The sequence below is a fragment of the Meriones unguiculatus genome, chromosome 11 (genome assembly GCF_030254825.1).
Source record: "Meriones unguiculatus strain TT.TT164.6M chromosome 11, Bangor_MerUng_6.1, whole genome shotgun sequence".
NCBI classification, from domain to species: Eukaryota; Metazoa; Chordata; class Mammalia; order Rodentia; family Muridae; genus Meriones; species Meriones unguiculatus.
In genome coordinates this window covers 86355834-86374360 of record NC_083359.1, presented here as the reverse complement: position 1 = coordinate 86374360, position 18527 = coordinate 86355834, and the positions used below count along the sequence as shown (strand labels likewise).

The window sequence follows — 18527 nt, the reverse complement described above, 5'->3', positions numbered from 1 at the left end:
TAACCCTTGAAAACTCTCAAGTCCATGCCGTGACTTATACACCAAACATGAGCTAGCCTTTATCACCCTAACCATACTTTTGGCTGTTCTGCTCACTCATTGTGTTCTCCCCAAGCTGCCTGCAGTCTACTCACACTCTGAGCTCCTTTCCCTCTCAGATAGCTTATGTGTTCTTCCTACTCCCAAACTGCATTTTGTATTAAGCAGTTCTACTTGTTCTTTAAGTGCCAATCTCTGAAAAAATGTGACTTCCCAGTATATAGTATTTCCCTTTCTGTGGCTTGTTATTTGCTCTCATGTATTTGTTTGGAGGACTGTTTTGTATATACCTCTCTCCATATTCTGGATGTGCAGTTTTTATTTATTTCATGCATATGCAATGTATGAAGTCATACCACTTTTATTAATAGCAATATTTGACCAGGTTTTTTTTTTTTTGAGGAAGTAGGGGCTGGGTTTGTTTGTTTGTTTGTTGTTGTTGTTGTTTTTAGATAGGGCCTCACTCTGTAGTCTTGGTTGGCCTGGAATACTCTTTGTATACCAGGCTAACCTGGAACTTTCAGAGTTCTGCTTCATGTGCCTCTGCTTCATGTGCTGGGATTAAAGGTATGCCACCACGACTGGAAACAGTACTTGTTGAATAAGTAAGTAGATTAATTCTTTAGGTGATCAGAGCCATGAAAATTATTTCAGATTGGAAAATTCAGCATAACCACCAGGTTTACATTATTGGAAAGTTCATTTGGGCAATATAAATGAATGGAGGATAAAGATTGAAGAGAGTAAGAATCCAGGTAAGAGACAATGAAGAATCCAGTCTAAGGCATTGAAATAGGAAATAAAAAAATCCTTGTGAAGTAGAATGAGTAGAATTTGTGCTTGGGGTAGGTTGTTTGTCTTACCTGGTGTGGATTATGACTCCAGCACTACAAAAGAATCAAAGTAATGACAGTAATGGTGGCAATAATAAGTGATACTTTGAGACTGGTTAGCCAGAAATTGAGACAATTATGTCTGGGTATCTTGATAAGATTAGAGTAAGCCACCAGAAAGATGGAAAAACAAATGGTTGGAGGGAAAGGAGCTGTGTGAGATACCCTGAAATTTTCGCTTTGAAGCATTTTAGTCCGGTTCTCTTGCATATGTTTTAACCCTAGTACCTGGGAAGCACAGGCAGGTGGATCTCCTGTGAGTTCTAGGCCAGCCACACCTGCATAAGGAGTCCCTGTCATTAAATCTAGGGAAGAGGAGGGAAGAAAAGAGAGGTGGAGGAGACTGAATTAACTTAATAAGAGGTTTTGCCTCAGCTCTGGAGGTATCTACTTGGCTGTTCTGTGCATATCTCAGTCAGAAGCATATTGAAGACAGATGTCACGTAGAAATACTAGAGAAAGCTAAGGAAACCATATTTGGTTGGTAGCAGCTTCCCTACCATTAACTTATATAATCCTCTGAGGAAGAAGTCACTTCTGCAAGGTGACATTAGTCCACAGGTGAGGACTCTGTATTCGTGATACAACATCCTCCTGTCTACTGCCAGTGATGTATGTAATTATTCAAAGAAAAATTTTCATCAGTGAGACAAATCCATTGAAACTGAAAAATGTTATTAGTAACCCTTTTTATTTTTGCTAATTAACCCCAGAAAAAAAAATCTAGGAACTACTATGGGAATGAAAACAATATAGAGAGCGCCTGGTCACCTACATGATGATAAATATACATTCTGCTGCATAAACATCAAATTTTAAAAGACTCCTGTCTCTTTACAAGTATGAAAGAAATAAAATGTAGAGTCAGAGGTCTGGTTTTGCTGCTCAGGCTGATTGATGTCTTGTGCTTAGACAATCCTGTTTTAGCCTCCAGGATAGCTGGGACCACGAGAGCATATCTGTTTGTCTCAATGTTTCTATTTCCTTTAGTCAATGTGCTTTCTAAATAAACAAAATGCTAGGGGAAAATCAAATAACAGACATTGTTATTTGAGTAAAACACTTTCTCATGTCCCTAAAGCTTAAAGTTGTGTGTGGTAAGCACATGGATGTCTCCGCCGTGCTTAGTATGGACAAGGCACAATATCTGTGATGAACTTTGCCGTCTAAGAAAATTACATATATATAATTTTTAGTATATATTATTTAGATATATATGTATATTATACATTCTGTTATTAAAATAACATGGAGGAAAGGGAGGGGGATAATGAAATTATAATCTCAAAAAATAAAAATATGTTCCATATGTATTATATATTATGCTTTACAGTAGGAACAGTAGCCTATATATGTATGTACAACAAATACATGTATTGTAAATATATACATATATGTACATAATAGGAGTATACAGTAGGTAATCATATGTATAATTTTATTTGAGACAGGGTATCATTCCGTAGCACTGGCTGATCTAAATCTTATTATGTAACCCAGGCTGTCTTTGAATTCCCAGAGAACTACCTGCCTTTGTCTCTCCAGTGCTGGGATTGAAGGTGTGCTACACCATGAACCCCTTTAAATAAAATATATATAGTTTTTAGAATTTAGGACTGATGTTCATACCGATGTTCTCCATGTTGGTCTTAAACTAAAATCAGGTATTCCTGAGTACCTGAGACTACAGGCATGTGTTGCATGCCTAGAAAAAGAATACATTTTAATGAGAAGTTAAATTTTCTGTTTTACTTCTGTGCCTAATTGTCATGTTTATTGTCCTAAAGGGAAAATTGTTTTATAAATAATATTTAGTCTATAAAACATACATATGTTCATTAATATTATTGCTTATATGTTATTAAAACTTAAATTTGTTTTTGTTTTTCTTTTTGAGACAGGGTTTCTTTGTGTAGCTCTGGCTGTTCTGGAACTTACTCTGTAGAGCAAGCTGACCTTGAATCAGAGATCCACCTGCCTCTGCCTCCTGAGTGCTGGCATTAAAGTGTGTGCCACCACATCCCTCTTATTTTATTTTTTTAATATATTTTTTAAAAGAATTAACTTAGGGGAGGGCATAAGAGTATAATATTGCATAAGTTTAAGTATTTGTTATGAATGAGAAAATTGCTTTACACTTCTTACAGTAATAATTGTTAAATAAAAGCTAATAAAATAACTGTCATTTTTACCTATGTAGGCTTCCTATAGTGTTAAAGCACTGCTCTATATAGGAGACTAATAGGTAATAACCTAGGAAAAATGATTTTACTAATTATTCTGGGGTAGATTGGGAAGTGGAAAAATTGGATTTGTCATGAATTAAATATATATTGCTTTAAGACTCTATAATAGCTGGGCATGGTGGCACATGCCTTTAATCCCAGCTCTCAAGGAGGCAGAGGCAGGCAGAGATCTCTGTGAGTTCAAGATCATCCTGGTTCTACAAATCGAATCTAGTACAGCCAAGGCTATACAAAGAAATCCTGTCTCAAAAAAAACCAAAAAACAACACCATACTTGTATACTATTACAAATTAAAATTTTAATATTATCCTGAGATTACATTGTTTGTTTATACAACACAAATGATTGATACCAGGACCTTGCTTACACTAAACAAGAGTCATTTCCCTTGCTCTTTATTATTACTTTGTAATTTTTTGAGATTATAATGTAATTACATTATACAACCCCTTGCATTTTCTCTGAGTTATTTTTAATTACAGAGTCTAAGTGACCTAGCCTCAGACTTAATGTCATTCTGCCTCCCCCTCCTAAGTAGCTGGGTTTACTGCCACTACTGTGTCTGGCTTAAGTGGCATTTTAGGTAGTCATTAAATATATATATTGAATTTTAAAATTTTTAATTAGTATCTAATGTTTGAAGCCTGTTATGTTAATGAGAAATGTTAGTTTGGTATTTACCACTCCAGAATACATCAGTGGACAAAAGATAGTGGAGACTACACTCCAGATTCTGTGTATTTATTTACTATCTACCAGTGGGTTATGTGGAATGAAATGACTAATGTTATGCCTCATCTGACAGTAAAGACAAAATGTAAGTGTGATAAGGATTAACAAAAAGATTTATATCTTATGTAATGAGTATGGCTTTGAAATAGTTTTTAGAGTATATTTCCTGTTCCAATTTGAAGCAACAAGGTAGAGGAAATCTGAATGCTTATAAATAACCTTTAAGTAATATAAAAACAAAGCATTAATTTGTAGGTGTTTAAAGTATTTTTCTTAGAAATGTTTAACTTAAAATATGCATTTTATCATACTGTGAATTACATCCATTTTTAAAAGTAACATTGTATTTTATATGCATGTGTGTTTTGTCTGCATGTATGTCTGTATACACACCATGTGTGTGCCTGGTGCTGATGGAGGCCGAGGGAGACATTAAATTCCCTGGAACTGGAGTTACAGATTTTTGCAAATTTCCGTATTGGTGCGAGGAATCAAATCTGGGTCCGCTGTAAGAGCAGCCAGTGTTCTTAACCTCTAATACATTTATTCAGCCTCCAAATTGCATCTGTTCTTAGCTAAAGAATTCTAATCCAGGTGTGGTGGTGCATGCCATTAATCCCAGCACTCAGGAGGCAGGTGGATCTCTGAGTTCGATGTCAACTTGGTCTACAAATTGAGTTCAGGATAGCCAAGGCTACACAAAGAAACCCTATCTCAAAAAAAAAAAGGAATTGACATTCTAAATTCTCAATTCTTGGATATAAACTCATACTACTAGTACTTCATTTGAGAAGTCAAATACGGAATTATATAGCGTTTCTACCAGACACAAAATTTATGTGCAGCTATATGGAAGTCATTAAACTCGGGAGTCTGAAGTTTGAATATCCAATGGAAGAGTCCATTTCATTTATGCAGTAGTTGGCCAGTTTAAGCCAAGGCTGATGAGTTCATTAAAAGTTGAAAGGCACAGTATTAATCAGCTGTCCTCATCTCATGGCTGTATAATATTGCTCTATTTTATGACTGTGCTTGACTAATGTCATAGTATATGACTCTGGGAAAGAAGTTGTGACTGTTAATTGTCTGGAGTTGTCTGGCTGGGGGGGGGGGCTTGTCAGGGTGTTGTGCAAATGTTAATGAGATGTTTCTGCACTGTTCTCTCTCTTCCTTGCTTTTGTTTACTGTAGTTATATAGTAATAGCATATGGCTTTCTTAAATTGTCTTTTCTATTTTCTTCAAAAAGAATGTTGGGTTTTGGGGGGGAGAGGGGAGCCAGGGTTGAGGTTGGGGGGTTGCCCATGAAGGTCAGAAGAGAGGTGTTGAGTTTCCTGGAACTGGAGTTATAGGAGGTTATGAGTGATCCAACATAGGTTCTGTTGAACTCAGGTCCTATAGCAGAGCAGTATACTTGCCCTTCCCTTTTTTCCTCTGGTAAGATCTCACTGTGTAGCCTTTGCTGGCCTGAAACTTGCAGTGTAGACCAGGCTGACCTTGAACTCAGATCAGCCTGCCTCTGCCTCTCTGGTGCTGGGCTTAATGATATGTGCCACCATATGCTTCATTTCTTCTTTACCTTAGAGGGAAAATACGTAGAAAAATATTTCATAAGGTATTCTGAAAGAACCAGCTCCAGCTCTGCCGTGTCTTTGATCATCCCAAGCTTGAGCCACCTACCCCACTTACAGCAGCCTTGAAACAATAGTGACTTTGTCATCAGTGGAACAAAAATCTCAGCGACGTAACTAGAGGGAAAACTATGTGTAGACAAATGACCCACTCTTGGCACTGTTGTAAAAGCAGAAAAGAAAAGGCCTGAGTAATTTGAATTTTTACTGTGCTTTGTTGTTATTTTTAGGAAAAGTAGCTTATTATTATATCAGTCTTGGAATGGATGCCAAGAAAAAGATACCACAAACAAGTTTTCTCTCTGGAGACAGCCAAAGGGCCTGAGATTTGGTTTTGTGTCCGTTTCTATTCCCTGTGTATTCTCGTGTTTCCACAAGATGTTAATGACCATCAAATGGGAAGTTTTAAAGTTGCATTTCATTTTGTTCTTGAATGTCTATTTGCTGTTTAGGGGAGAGGGTTTTGAATAGTCTCTATACTTTCTGTGGCATTAACTTGCCATTTTGTTTGATTGATTAAGTGATTAATTTAGAGACATGGTCTTACTAAGTAGCCTTGGCTGGCTTAGAACTCACTGTGTATATCAGGCTATAGTCAAATTTAGTCTTGAATGCTGGGGTTACAGATATGTGCAGCCAGGCCCCGTCAAATAGGAAGTTTTTCTTTTTGAGACAAGGTCTCACTCTGTAGCCCAGCTGGTCTGGTTTTTACTGTGGAGCACAGGCTGGCCGTGAAATCTTGGAGGTCCTCCTGTCTTAGACCCCTAAGTGCTGGGATTACAGGTGTAAGCATCATGCCCACCTTTACTTGTCATTTTAAAGACATTATATACTGTAGATACACCCTATACATTTTTAAGGTGAAATTACTGTCCATTATTAAGAAGTAGCTATTTTGCAAAGATTAGTTAAGAAGAAATATACTAAAATGTTGAAGCAATTTTTAGAAAATAAAAGCACAGTTTTCTGCTGCCTTGTCATAGAGCCCTGAGAGAACAAAAACTCAGCAGCGTCTAACTGGAGCAGTGCGAGCAGCGCTGTGCTGAGAGCCATTTTGTCTTATGCTTTAGCTGCTGCTAATCCTTTCTGATGCTCAAGCAACTAAAGAGTGTATCATGGGCATTCTGTTAAGTAAGCACCAGTTTATAATGTATGTCGTTGCATGCTAAGAGCTTTTGATTCCTTAATGAAAAGGGCTTTGGTGTGTTTAAGTTCTGAATCTGAGGGAGTCATGTATACAAAGCTAGAAATTTATACTGTTGCTTTGAACTTTAACCGAGAGCCCTAACATGAACAAAAGTTATGACAGCAACCTAACTTGTTGTTTTAAATTTTAGGAAATGTCATATATCTGTTGGTTTTAGAGACCTTTTTAAATGTTTTAAACACAATTTTCAGATAACAGTAATGAAAGGCTGAGCCCCAAACCAGGGACAGGTGAACCAGTTTTAAGTTTGCACTACAGCACAGAAGGAACAACTACAAGCACAATAAAACTGAACTTTACAGATGAATGGTAAGTAAACACTTTTGTGACGACATTCTTAGCTGTTTTGTAGAACTGTATTAGATATGCTTCTTCTGTACTTCATTTTCTGTTTTGTTTTTCCTGTACTGTATTGGTTGTGAAACTGTAGTATGTTTTAAATTCCTTGAAGAATTACTCATTAGGAGTTTGGTTTATTGTCAGTAAATAAGAGCCCATGCTGGGCAAGCCTGCGGACCTGAGTTGGACTCCCAAGCAGCCATGTAAAAAGCTGAACATTGCTGCACATTCCTGTAGGTGCCTGTAATCCTAGCCTTGGGAGGCAGAGACTAGCAGATCCCCTGAGCTCACCAATGAGCTTCCTGTTCAGTGAGAGACTGTCTCGAGCCAGTGTGTGGAAAGCAACAGAGGAAGACACCCAATATCTTATAGCGCATGTGCATGTTAAACCCACACTTGGATGCACACAAAACAAAATAAGTAAAACTCCTCAGATCAACAAATCCCACCTAAGATTAGGTGTGAAATCAGACCAGAGAATTTATATTTCTAAATATGTAGCAAATTGTGTTTGTCTGTTCTGATAGAATATATAAACAATAATGTAATCACCAACAGAGAACATTAATTTAAAATATTTTAGTCTTCATTATACGTGTTTCTGTGTTGTGCGCGTGATTTTTGTTATACATTTTAGAACATAATTTTAATTATACTGAATATACTCCATTCTGCATTTGTTAAACTTAACTTTCTAGTAAACAGTATTAACTGTAAGTAAACATCATTTTTCTTTAGTTACTTGTATTAAATGTTATTTTTACTAGAATATTTCCAGAGGTGAACTATGTTTAGATCAAAGATATTTCTAATTTATTTTTAAAGGGCTTTCTCTCTTTACATTTGTGTTAGTATATAAACAAACATATTTTACTCTCAGTTCAATATGTTTAATTTTTGATTCATGATTTTTAAATAATTTTACTTCATATTTATTATTAGAAAGGTTGGACTTCTATACTCCATGCTATATAGGTTGTTTTTAATGACATTTGTGATTTCATTCGTGTATTAATTTAACTGATTCTTAACATTTAAAAAAAATCAATTTATATAAACATTTTATATCTTTTCCACTGTTTTAGAACATTAGAACATTTTGATTGAACATTATTTAAATATTTTTATTTAACCTTGTTTACTTAGTAATTGATGAATGCTTATTGACAGTATGGTATTTTAAAATATATAATTATGTGCTGGCATAATTATAAACCTTTAATATTGTATCAATTGTTTATAGTCATTTGTAATTACCATTAATATTAAATCATGTTAATTTATTAAATTTCTGTAAATATATACTGTTAAAAAGTATATTATGTACAAATAATATGTGCTAGTGTATTATTAATATATAATTATGTTATGTTTGGTTTCTATGTGCTTATATGTTAATTTATTCATTTCACAAATTTCCATGTGTGTTTATGTTTAAATGCATTTTACAGTAAAGTCTGGTTAAATAGGATTTTGAATGTTATTGGAGACCTTCCATCTCCCAAGGACTATTCTAGACATTGGAAATGTATAAGTGAAAAAATAGTCTAAAAAAAAAATCTGTGCCCTCCTGGAGCTTACACTGTAGGTGGAGGAAGTGGACAGTAATTACAGTACATAAGTGCAGAGGATGGCATGTTGGAAGGCACTAAGCACTGTGGAAAGAAATAGAGCCAGTAAGGACCCTCGAGAAGCATAAAGTTAGTCATCGGTGAGGTGATGTGTGTAGGAAGAACGTCTTAGGCAGAGAGAAATCTTGCATGTCTGAGCAATGCAGTCCTACCTGTGCAAGGATTCTGACCGTTTTAGTTATGTCTATATCATAGCTTTCTCGGTGAGGAACACAAGTGTAGCATGTTTGCTTTTATTGACCACAATGGCTTTATGTTCTTCTCTAGATAAAAAGATATTTACAGGGGCCAGAAGGAGAATTTAGTAGGAAGCTCAAATAAGTGAAATGAAATGAGCAGAGGAGAGACAAATGAGTGACAGATAAGGTCACCAGAGGAAAATGAAGAGTGTGTTTAAAAACAGAAAAAATATTTTTGGATCCTGTGTTCAGATTGTACCGTAGGTAGAAGTCAATGCCAGTTAAACGATTGTGGCTGTAAACAGTAAGAGGTAGCAGAATGGGAGCAGTAAAGGTTGTAAAGGCAATCAAATTCTAGACACTGGGTTTGAAGATTCAGCCAGTGGCATTTCTTAATGACTCCAAGTGGTTCATCATAACATTTTAAAATATAATGACATTTGTGGCCCTCTTCCGTAATATATAATTTATCACAAGGTTCTCATTTATCATTTATGCCCTATCTCTTCTATTTTCATCTTTCTATACAACGCTGCCTTAGGAAGAATGCCTTCAGAACAATTCTTTTAAAAAAAAGTCTTACATTCTTATTTTTTTGAATGCTAATTTTACTTAAAATGACTATAAATTATATTGTCATTCATCAGTTTGTCAAAGATTACCATTTTTATTTTTAAATATTCAAATATATTATTGAAATAAAGCAAAACCGTAAAAGCTATACATTTTTTTTTTAAATTTTACTATTGGGCCTTACTTTTTAGTGTCTTTAATGATAGATGAGGCAGTAGAGTACATTACAATATTGGACTCTAACTTGACAGCCTGAGGACGCTCTCTAGATCCTGGTTTTCTAGTGGAAATGGGCACTCCTAAAAGAACCCGTTTCTAAGGTTTTTTTGAACATTTCATGGGATTTGCAGAGAAAGTACCTTAAACTTAGCACACATGATAAGCCTCCGATAGTTAGCTATAGTAATACTCTTCCATACATTGTTATTCTAATAATTTGTCCCATTTTCCACTGTGGCTTCCATCCTTTTTTGTTGATTTATTTGGGCTATTGTAGAATTTGGTGAGGGTGATATCATTTGGTAGTGTTTTACAGATGTGTTCGTTCTTGAGTTTATTTGCAGTGATTGTGCTTTACAATTTCTACCTGTAATCTTCATCTTAGAAGCCTTGTCCTTCTCAGATTGGGGATACCCTATTCTCATCTTACTTTTGTGTTTTCCATAGTTTTATAGTAAAAATACTTACGTACTAATTCTGGAATTATTTTTCTAGCAAGCGTGTTGCTGAGTTACAGCATTAGCTTTCCACATGCTGTTCCTTTGTCCCGGTACCATTTGCTGTTCAATCTTGTCATTTGCCTGTGATTTACAGTGCCATAACTATGCTGAGTGTGTTTAATTGAATAGTGTGTCTTTTCCACTAGATTCTTATTCCTGTGTTATTACCATAATGTTTTAATCATCATAACTATTGTACTGTGACCATTTTTTTTTATGTCTGTATCATAGTTTTCTCAGTGAGGAAAAAAATTGTAATTGGTTTTATTGACCATATGGTTTTATATTCTCTTCTAGTTAAAAAGATATTTACAGAAGCCAGAAGGATAATTTAGTGGTTAGGAACACTTGCTGTTGTTTGTCTAGAGGACCTAGGTTTGGTTCCCAGCACTCATACGGTGGCTCACAACCATCTGTAACTCCATTTCCAAAGTATCAGATGCCCTCCTCTTGTTGCTTCAGACACCCATGTGGTATAAACATGCAAAAGACCCACATATTAAAAATAAAAAGGAAGAGAGAAGGAAGGAAGGAAGGAAGAGAGAGAGAAAGAAGAAAGGAAGGAAAAAAAGACAGGAAGATAGATATGGTCTTTAAAATTACAAAAAAAAAAAAAGGAAGAAACAACATAAAATATTTTAACTGAAATAATCCTACGGAGACAACACTTTAGCTGGTTTACAACCCTCCTGACACTTTTTTCTTCTTGTATACCCATGTCAGTATATATTATTGTTTAAAAAAATATATGTACACTTGAAGAAATATGGAATTGACTTTCATAATTGGCTTAAAAGAAATTTTACAGAATCTTGGCAAAAAAGTCCCTAGTAATTGCTTTTTTGCATGTATTTATTTGTTTGGGTACATGTTGTGGCATGTATGTGGAAGCCACAGACACCTGGGGGGATTGGTTCCCTGTTCTCACCAGTGGGTTCCTACCATCATGCTCTGATCTTCAGGATTGGCAACAAGCACCTCACCCACTGAGCCATTTTCCCGGCTCTAAATTTGATTTTAATCTCAGATTTTTACACATCTTCCTCTTTTCTCATCAACCTCCTTACACATGTGCTGTGATTTTTTTAATGGAATTCTTACTAAAAGTTATTTATTTGACTAATATTGTGCAAAAGCCAGAAATGCTAGTGGGACTTTGGCCATCGTCAGGTGAGTATTAAAACTAAAATAGAAAATATAATCTCTTTCTACAAAACTGTAATGCTCAGTAAACACACACATGCACATACACAAATAAATACACACACACCAGGATAGGCAAATGTTCCCACTGGAGGCAGTTCAGAAACACTGATGTAATGGCCAGGCTTTCATTCAACCTAACCTTCAGTAGAAACTGGGGCTGAAGATGTGACTACTAGCATGTGTGACACCCCGGTGTTTGATTTCCAGCACACACACACACTGACAAAGAGAATCGTATTAAGAGACACAGAAGTGTGTAGTCAATAATAGAAGGATCAAAATAGTGAATGAAAGACCTCCCCTATCAGTGGACTTGGGGGAAAAGGAGAAGAGTAGGTGGGGCTGGGAGGGAGGAGGGAGGTGTTCACAGGGCATACAAAGTGAATAAAGTGAAAATAATAAAAATTAAAAAAAATAGTAAATGAAAGGGTCCCCATTTTAAAATCTTTTTAATATGAACTGTATTGATCGTCAAGATCTCTTTTTTTAAAAAAATGGCTTTTCAAGTACTTAGATTCTGAATTTTCTAATATACTTTTAAGTTGTAAAATATAAGAGTTATATCAAAATTCTTATGTTAACTTTTGGTAGAATCACTTATCTTTCTGTGATACTAGGAGCAGTACAACCTCAAGTTCCAGAGGAAATGGGAGCCATTGCAAATCTGAGGGTCAGGAGGAATCATTGGCCGCACAGAGTACCATGCAGCCACCTGAAGGAGACAGTGAAACAAGTTCGGTTACTTTGCTTTTTCTTTAAGAAACCCCAGTGCCGAATACTCCCCTCTCTTTTTCTATTGCTCCACAATGCTTCACCTCTCTCTGTTCTTTGTAGTGAGATCTTGCCTTACTTTAAATTTTATTTTGTGGGGTGCATCCTTGTGGGGGTCAGAGGATATCTCTGTAAAGACAGCTCCCTCCTCCCTCCTTTACTTGGGTCTAGGAATCAGAATCAGGTCTCCAATTAGTAAGCCCCTTCACCTTCTGAGCCATTTGCTGAGACCTGCAGTGAGATTTTATTTGAATATTAAAGGTGTCTGTGACCCAGAATTGAGAGACATTTATTTAAAGGAATTCTGGAGTGCTATGTTTGTATTTTTTTCTCTAAAAAGCTAGATTTAATAATAATTTTAATTCTAGGAACTCCTGAAGAACTATCAGAGAAAGGAACATTTTCAGAAAACCTCACTCAAAACCAGGTAGATATAGGTGAGTTGTTTTGCTGTCTTTAGGAAATTGGCTCATATACAAAAATTAAACAGCCTTAATCTGTAATGTCTCCAGAGGCAAAGGTTTCTTCTAAATGATGCATATGCCATTTTCCTCTCCATAGTCCTCTAATATAAATCAGACTTCATATTAGAACATGTCAGCTCCGAAGTTAAATAAGATGATGAGCTGAACCTGTGACTAACCTATAATCAACTCTGTTTTCTGACAGCACAATTTGATAACTTTACCGCTGAGCCATTGGATTCTAACTCAGGAGAAGGGAAGAACCCGAGTCTGGACAGTCCTCATGGTGTTCCAGAAGAAGGCACTTTGTCTGACACAGGCAGGGAGATTTCTGAGCAGGCCAGCACCGAGAGTGCTGCCAATCATGCTAGCTCCAACCCTGGACTCCCATCCCAAACAGAAGCTATCACGCCGTTAGCTCATGAAGACACATCAACCAGGGACTCTACTCTCCAGGACACAGATGACAGTGATGATGACCCAGTCTTGATTCCTGGTGCAAGATACCGAGCAGGACCTGGAGATAGGTTGGTATATTTTTAATTAGCATAGACTATGAAAAATGTAATTCCCAAGAGTTTGAAGTCAAATGAGAATCAATTTTAAAAGTTGTTTCATAGAGGTGTCTCAATTGTATATGACACATAGAATTTTTAAACTGTAAGTGACTTCACAGATTCTGAGCACTGTTTTGAAGAAGTGAACAGAAAGTGTCTTTTGCTCAGTATTTCTGCCACTGAGGCTTGTGCCTCAGTTTATGGATCAAGAGAATGAATGCTGAGAATGACTAATGGGTTACTTATTAAGGTTACATTTAGTTGTCAGATTGCTTTGTAGAGATTATGGCGTTTTTTATTTTGATTGTTTATTGAGATGGAGATCTACTGTGTGGCCCTGGTTGTCCTGGAACTCCTCAAACTCAGAGAGATCCACCTGCCTGTGCCTCCCAAGTGTTGGGATTAAAAATGTGTACCTCCAAGCTTGTTCTTATTTTAGTGTTACTTTTTTTCTTTTTTATTGTCCCTGGTAGTGTGATAGTAGTTTTCCTTTTGGAGAACTCAATTAAGAATTGAGTAATGACTCATTAAGAAACTGAAAAGAAAGTGAATAAACTGTAATCAATAAAAATTAATTAAAAATTTATATAAAAAGAAACTGAAAAGGTATGAGATGAGAAATAAATATTGTAGCAATAATAGAGACCTGAATTATTACTGTTTGTATAATTTTTCCATTCTTAGATTTTACGTAAACAGAAGGAAGATTATTTTAGGAGATAAAATGTTTTAATGATCTTTTACAATGACTAGGCCTGGTGATACAGGTCTGTAATGCCAGCTACTTGGGAGTTGCAGCAGGAGGATCCCAAGTTCAAGGTTTGCATATGCATCTTAGTGAGATTGTCTCAGAGTAAGAAATAAAAAGGAAGAGGTAGGGATAACCCTCACTTGTTAGCAAGGAGCTTCTGGTCACTCTCTGGGAACTAGGAAGAAAAGTGTGATGCCTCATCTATGTAATAACCTATCTGTGTGGTTAGTACCATCTTAACTCATTGTTCCAGAAAATCCAGTTCTTCTAATTCACACAGGAGTCAAGTTCTCTTAGGACCATTTCACATATTTATGTGTTGAACAGACTGTTTATCAAACATTGAGCATACATTTCTGACATAATTAACAAGATGATACATTATACACACATTACACATATTATGATATTGTTATACCTCTAAAAATAGCAATCTCTACAGACATAGAAGCTCATACTTTTAATCTGTGTCCTCGGAAGGCTGAGGCAGGAGGACTGCTACCAGGAGTTCAAGGCCAGCTTGAGCTACATAGAACATTACAGTGTGTTCTGGGCTACAGAATTAAGTCATACTCAAAATTCAGGGCCAAAAAGGCGGCAGTGCAGTGTAATTGTTAAGAGCATCATAACTTGGCTTGAATCCACACCAATCTCTCTCACACATGGTGCTTACTGATTCAGAAACTAGGCTTTCTTGTATGATGTGGAGTAAAGATTATCCAAAATTATTGTACAAATTTAAAATGAGTCAATTATAAGACCTGTCTCATATTGAAAAGACTGATACATATCTTAAACAGCCAATGTGTTTTCTGTATGAGGTTACCTAATCCTGAAAAAACAATCACAGTAAGACTGGCTCAGCCAGCAGCGGTAATGTATGCCTATAATTTTAGCTACTTGGCAGACTGAGGAAGGAGACTTATGCTTGAGAACTAACTTAGGCAGTTTAGAGAGACCCTCTCACCAAGTTAAAAGGACAAAAAGAAATGCCTCTAAGGAATCAAGATTAACAAATAGAAGCATTAAAAAGTGCAGCTTTTACCTCAGGAAAACCACCCGGGCTAACCATGGAAGGGTATGTACCTTCCATCCTCAGGTTTGAGAAATGTTTACTTTATGAGGATACTGTTCAAATAATCTTTCCTTATATTTGTACTTGAAGATTAATAAAAAACACTTTCTACATGTTAATAATTAACCTCCCACGTTTTTGGTTGTTTTTTTTTTTTATTATTGTTTTGTTTTGTTTTGAAATAGAGTGTCACCGTTAGCCCTGGCTGGCTCTGTAGTTCAAGCTGACCTCGAGTTCTGAGTTAAAGTGCTGATTACAGGCATGTTTCACTAACCCCTCAGCATCTTTATATTTTTAGCAAAGGAAACTTAGTTCTGTTTCTTTCCACAGTGGTTAAGGGTGCCTTAGAAGGTCCTCACTACTTGATACTACAGGTGTGTTTAACAAACATAGCTCAATTCGAAAATCTAACTGATGCTTTCTAAAACACTACCATTTTTATAATATTTAGATTATGTCTCATTCTCCTAAGATTTTATCTGCTGTAAAGTTGGTATCTGATAACTTGATTAAACTAGAAAATCCAGTTGTTGAATTGGTCAAATAGTTAGAAAATTGATAATTATGGATAGCAGCCTGGAACTACCTTTTCTTTATACCTGAGCTTAAATTTGGGTGTTATGATTAGATCCAGATTTTAAACTTTTAAAAACTGGATACAATTTAGTAATCTGTACAGTGTGGTTACTTAGCCTTAATTTGGCCTGTATATTACTTACTTTGTATAGGATGTAAATTTAGACTAGTGACAAATAATAATAAAATTCCTAATCTTCAGGAAACTTAATTGGAGAAGAAAGTATACAAGCCATTCAAAGCAAAGCTGAGTATCTGAAACTAAGGAAAATGCTGCATGTATAAACACACCCAGCTGAGGTGGCTGGGGCCACTGTAGAGCTCTTTCAGCATTAGAGCGATTCCTTCAAGATTCCATGTCTTTCCCAGGTTTGTTTTTGCTTTTGGGTTTTTCTTTTTTTTTTTTTTGGTCCATTTTTGTTGTTGTCGCACTTTGTAGTCCAAGGACCTTGACTTCCAAGTAATCCTCCTGCTTTAGCTTCTGAAGGTTTAAAGGCATAAGCTACCACATCTAGCCTCTCCTAGCTCTTTACCAAAAACTTGTAAGTGACAAAAGCAACTGTTCCTCTGGCTTTTCTGTGATGTGTCCCTTGGCTAGCACCACTTTCTGTGTAATCAGAGCTGCCCAAGTAAAGAATGTGCCTGCTGGGTCTGCCCTCTGCTTTATCGATGAGGCTATGGCCAGCTTGTTACCTACAGTGAGGTTCCACTTGCTGTGGGTTTTTTTGCTCCTAAATTTGGAGGTAGATAATAGGTTGAGTTATATTTTTTAATTTTTTTTCTTTTTATTCTTTTCTTGGAATTTTTTCTTTTATATTTTTAGCAATTTATTCATTATATATCCCGATTGGAGCCCTTTCTCTCAACTCCTTCCAGTCCCACCCTTTCTCTCTCTTTCCCTCTTCCCCTTTAGCTTCTTCCCCTAGTCCACTGAAAGGGAGAATTCTCCTCTGCCTATAGCTTATCAAGTGTCATGAGGACTGCCTGGGTCCTCTTCCTCTTTGGCCTAGCAAGGCCACGTTGCCAGGGACAAGTGAGCAAGGAGCAGGCAACCGAATTCTTCACAAAGGCAGTCCAGCTCCGCCTACTCAGGAGCCTACATGGAGACCGAGCTGCTAATCGGCTACATCTGTGTAGGGGGTCCATGTCTTCTTCATGCATGGTACTTGGTGCAACAGTCTCTGCAGGGTCCCCTGGGCTCAGATTCTTTAGCTTTGTTGGTCTCCTTGTGAGGCTCCTTTTCCCTCCGTGTCCTTCTATCCCCTACTTCTTCTCCCTACATCACCAGAAGCCATGGAAGAGAGGGAACAGGGTCGGAGCCTACTAAAGAGGGTCCTCTAAAAGGCGCCACCCAACAGCATCAAAGCAGAGGCTGAGATTCACAGCCAAAGTTTGACTTGTATTTTAAAAGGAGCAATTTTTTTAAAAAATTTACTTTTAAGAACACACATTATTTACTGTCTTATAAAGTTAGCAATATTTGGACTACTTTCTGTCTCTGAATGGGCTAAGGTACATTCCACACATTGGTAAAATGCCCAGCTAACAGAATGCATGCCTTAGAGGTCACTTACCTGCCGTTTGACCACTCCATGCCCAGGCTAGAAGGCTAATGTGTTGTCCGTGTGTCCCAGAAAAGTTCTTGCTGCCATTTAAAAAGCCAAGTCAATTAAGTTAGTTAGGGTAGAGAAATGATCCTCAGAGTAAGTATAGTAAAAGTCAAATAGTTAGGAAGTTAAATGTATAGTTAGTTAAACTTTTTCTTTTATTTATATGAGAACTACATAGTATAGTTCACAAATTTTAATTTTCACTTTTATTGTTTGCTAAATTTATGCTTTTAAATGAAACTTTAAAAGTTTCATGTAGTTAAGCCATTGATACCCAAGAAGTCCCTGCACTGCAGAGTAATGATTTCCATAACACAACTGTTTACATTCTTTTTGCTACAGAGAGATCAGGTTTCTCTGTGTAATCTTGGCTCTTCTGGACTCTCTTTGTAAACCAGGTTGGCCTCAAACTCACAGAGATTCACCTGTCTCTGCCACCCTGAGTGCTGGGATTAAAGGCTTGTACCACCATACCTAGCTTTCTTTTTGCATTTTTTGAGTCAAGCTCTCATATACCCCAGGTTGGCCTTGAACTTGCTGTTTATTTGAAGGTGAGTTTTAATTCCTGGTCCTCCCACCCATACCAGTGTGAGATTATAAACATGGGCCACCATGCTTGACTCTTAGCACTCTTAAAGTTTTGTTAAATATAAAGTGGGTTTGCATTCTGCAATTGAAATCAAGGCTGAAAAGGCAAATCAAGGATGAAAAGCCCTCAGCAAATAAAGGCCATAATAGTCACATGAATATTTTTAAATGTGGAACACTCTTTAACTATAGCACATCTATATAAAAAAAAAACTGGAACAGTCACAGGTATCCAGACTTTTTCTCCAAAGGGCCAGATAATAAATAATTTAAGCATTGCTGGCCAGGAGGTAATGCAGAAATTGCTATATAGGCACTTAGATAACTATTTTAAATGTAACCATTTAAAAATGAGAAAACTGTCCTTAACTTAAAGGTCATAAAAAATAGCTAACCAAGATTTTACATACATGCCAGTTTGCTGATCCCTGCTTATAGTAATTGAGTCACAGCAAGAACCATGATATATCTATTATAATGTTTTTACTGGCAGAAATTCAAATTAAAAAAAAAACGGGTTTTGTCTAGGATAAAAGCATAAACTATTAAATAGAAAATAGATTGATTTTTAAAAATACATTGTGTTCACTAATGGTGATATTAAGGACAAGTGAAAGTGGCATGTTCCTTTATTAATTTCACATGCTGGATTTGTGACCGTCAGAATGTACCCTGGGAATGAGAGAGTGCCTCCCATTTCTTTCTTTTCTTTTTTAGACACTATCTCGTGTGTGTAGCCCT

At 36.4% G+C, this 18527-nt stretch overlaps 1 protein-coding gene across 2 annotated transcripts in view; it reads left to right on the top strand.

Moving 5' to 3' along the window:
• Positions 1 to 18527, top strand: part of Dcaf6 (DDB1 and CUL4 associated factor 6) — a 99782-nt gene that overhangs the window by 66354 nt on the left and 14901 nt on the right. For both annotated transcript variants that reach the window (XM_021631081.2, XM_021631074.2), the window contains 4 exons: positions 6939 to 7056; positions 12012 to 12127; positions 12534 to 12602; positions 12835 to 13156. In XM_021631081.2, coding sequence (XP_021486756.1) covers positions 6939 to 7056; positions 12012 to 12127; positions 12534 to 12602; positions 12835 to 13156 — 625 coding nt within the window. The remainder of the gene's footprint in view (positions 1 to 6938; positions 7057 to 12011; positions 12128 to 12533; positions 12603 to 12834; positions 13157 to 18527) is intronic.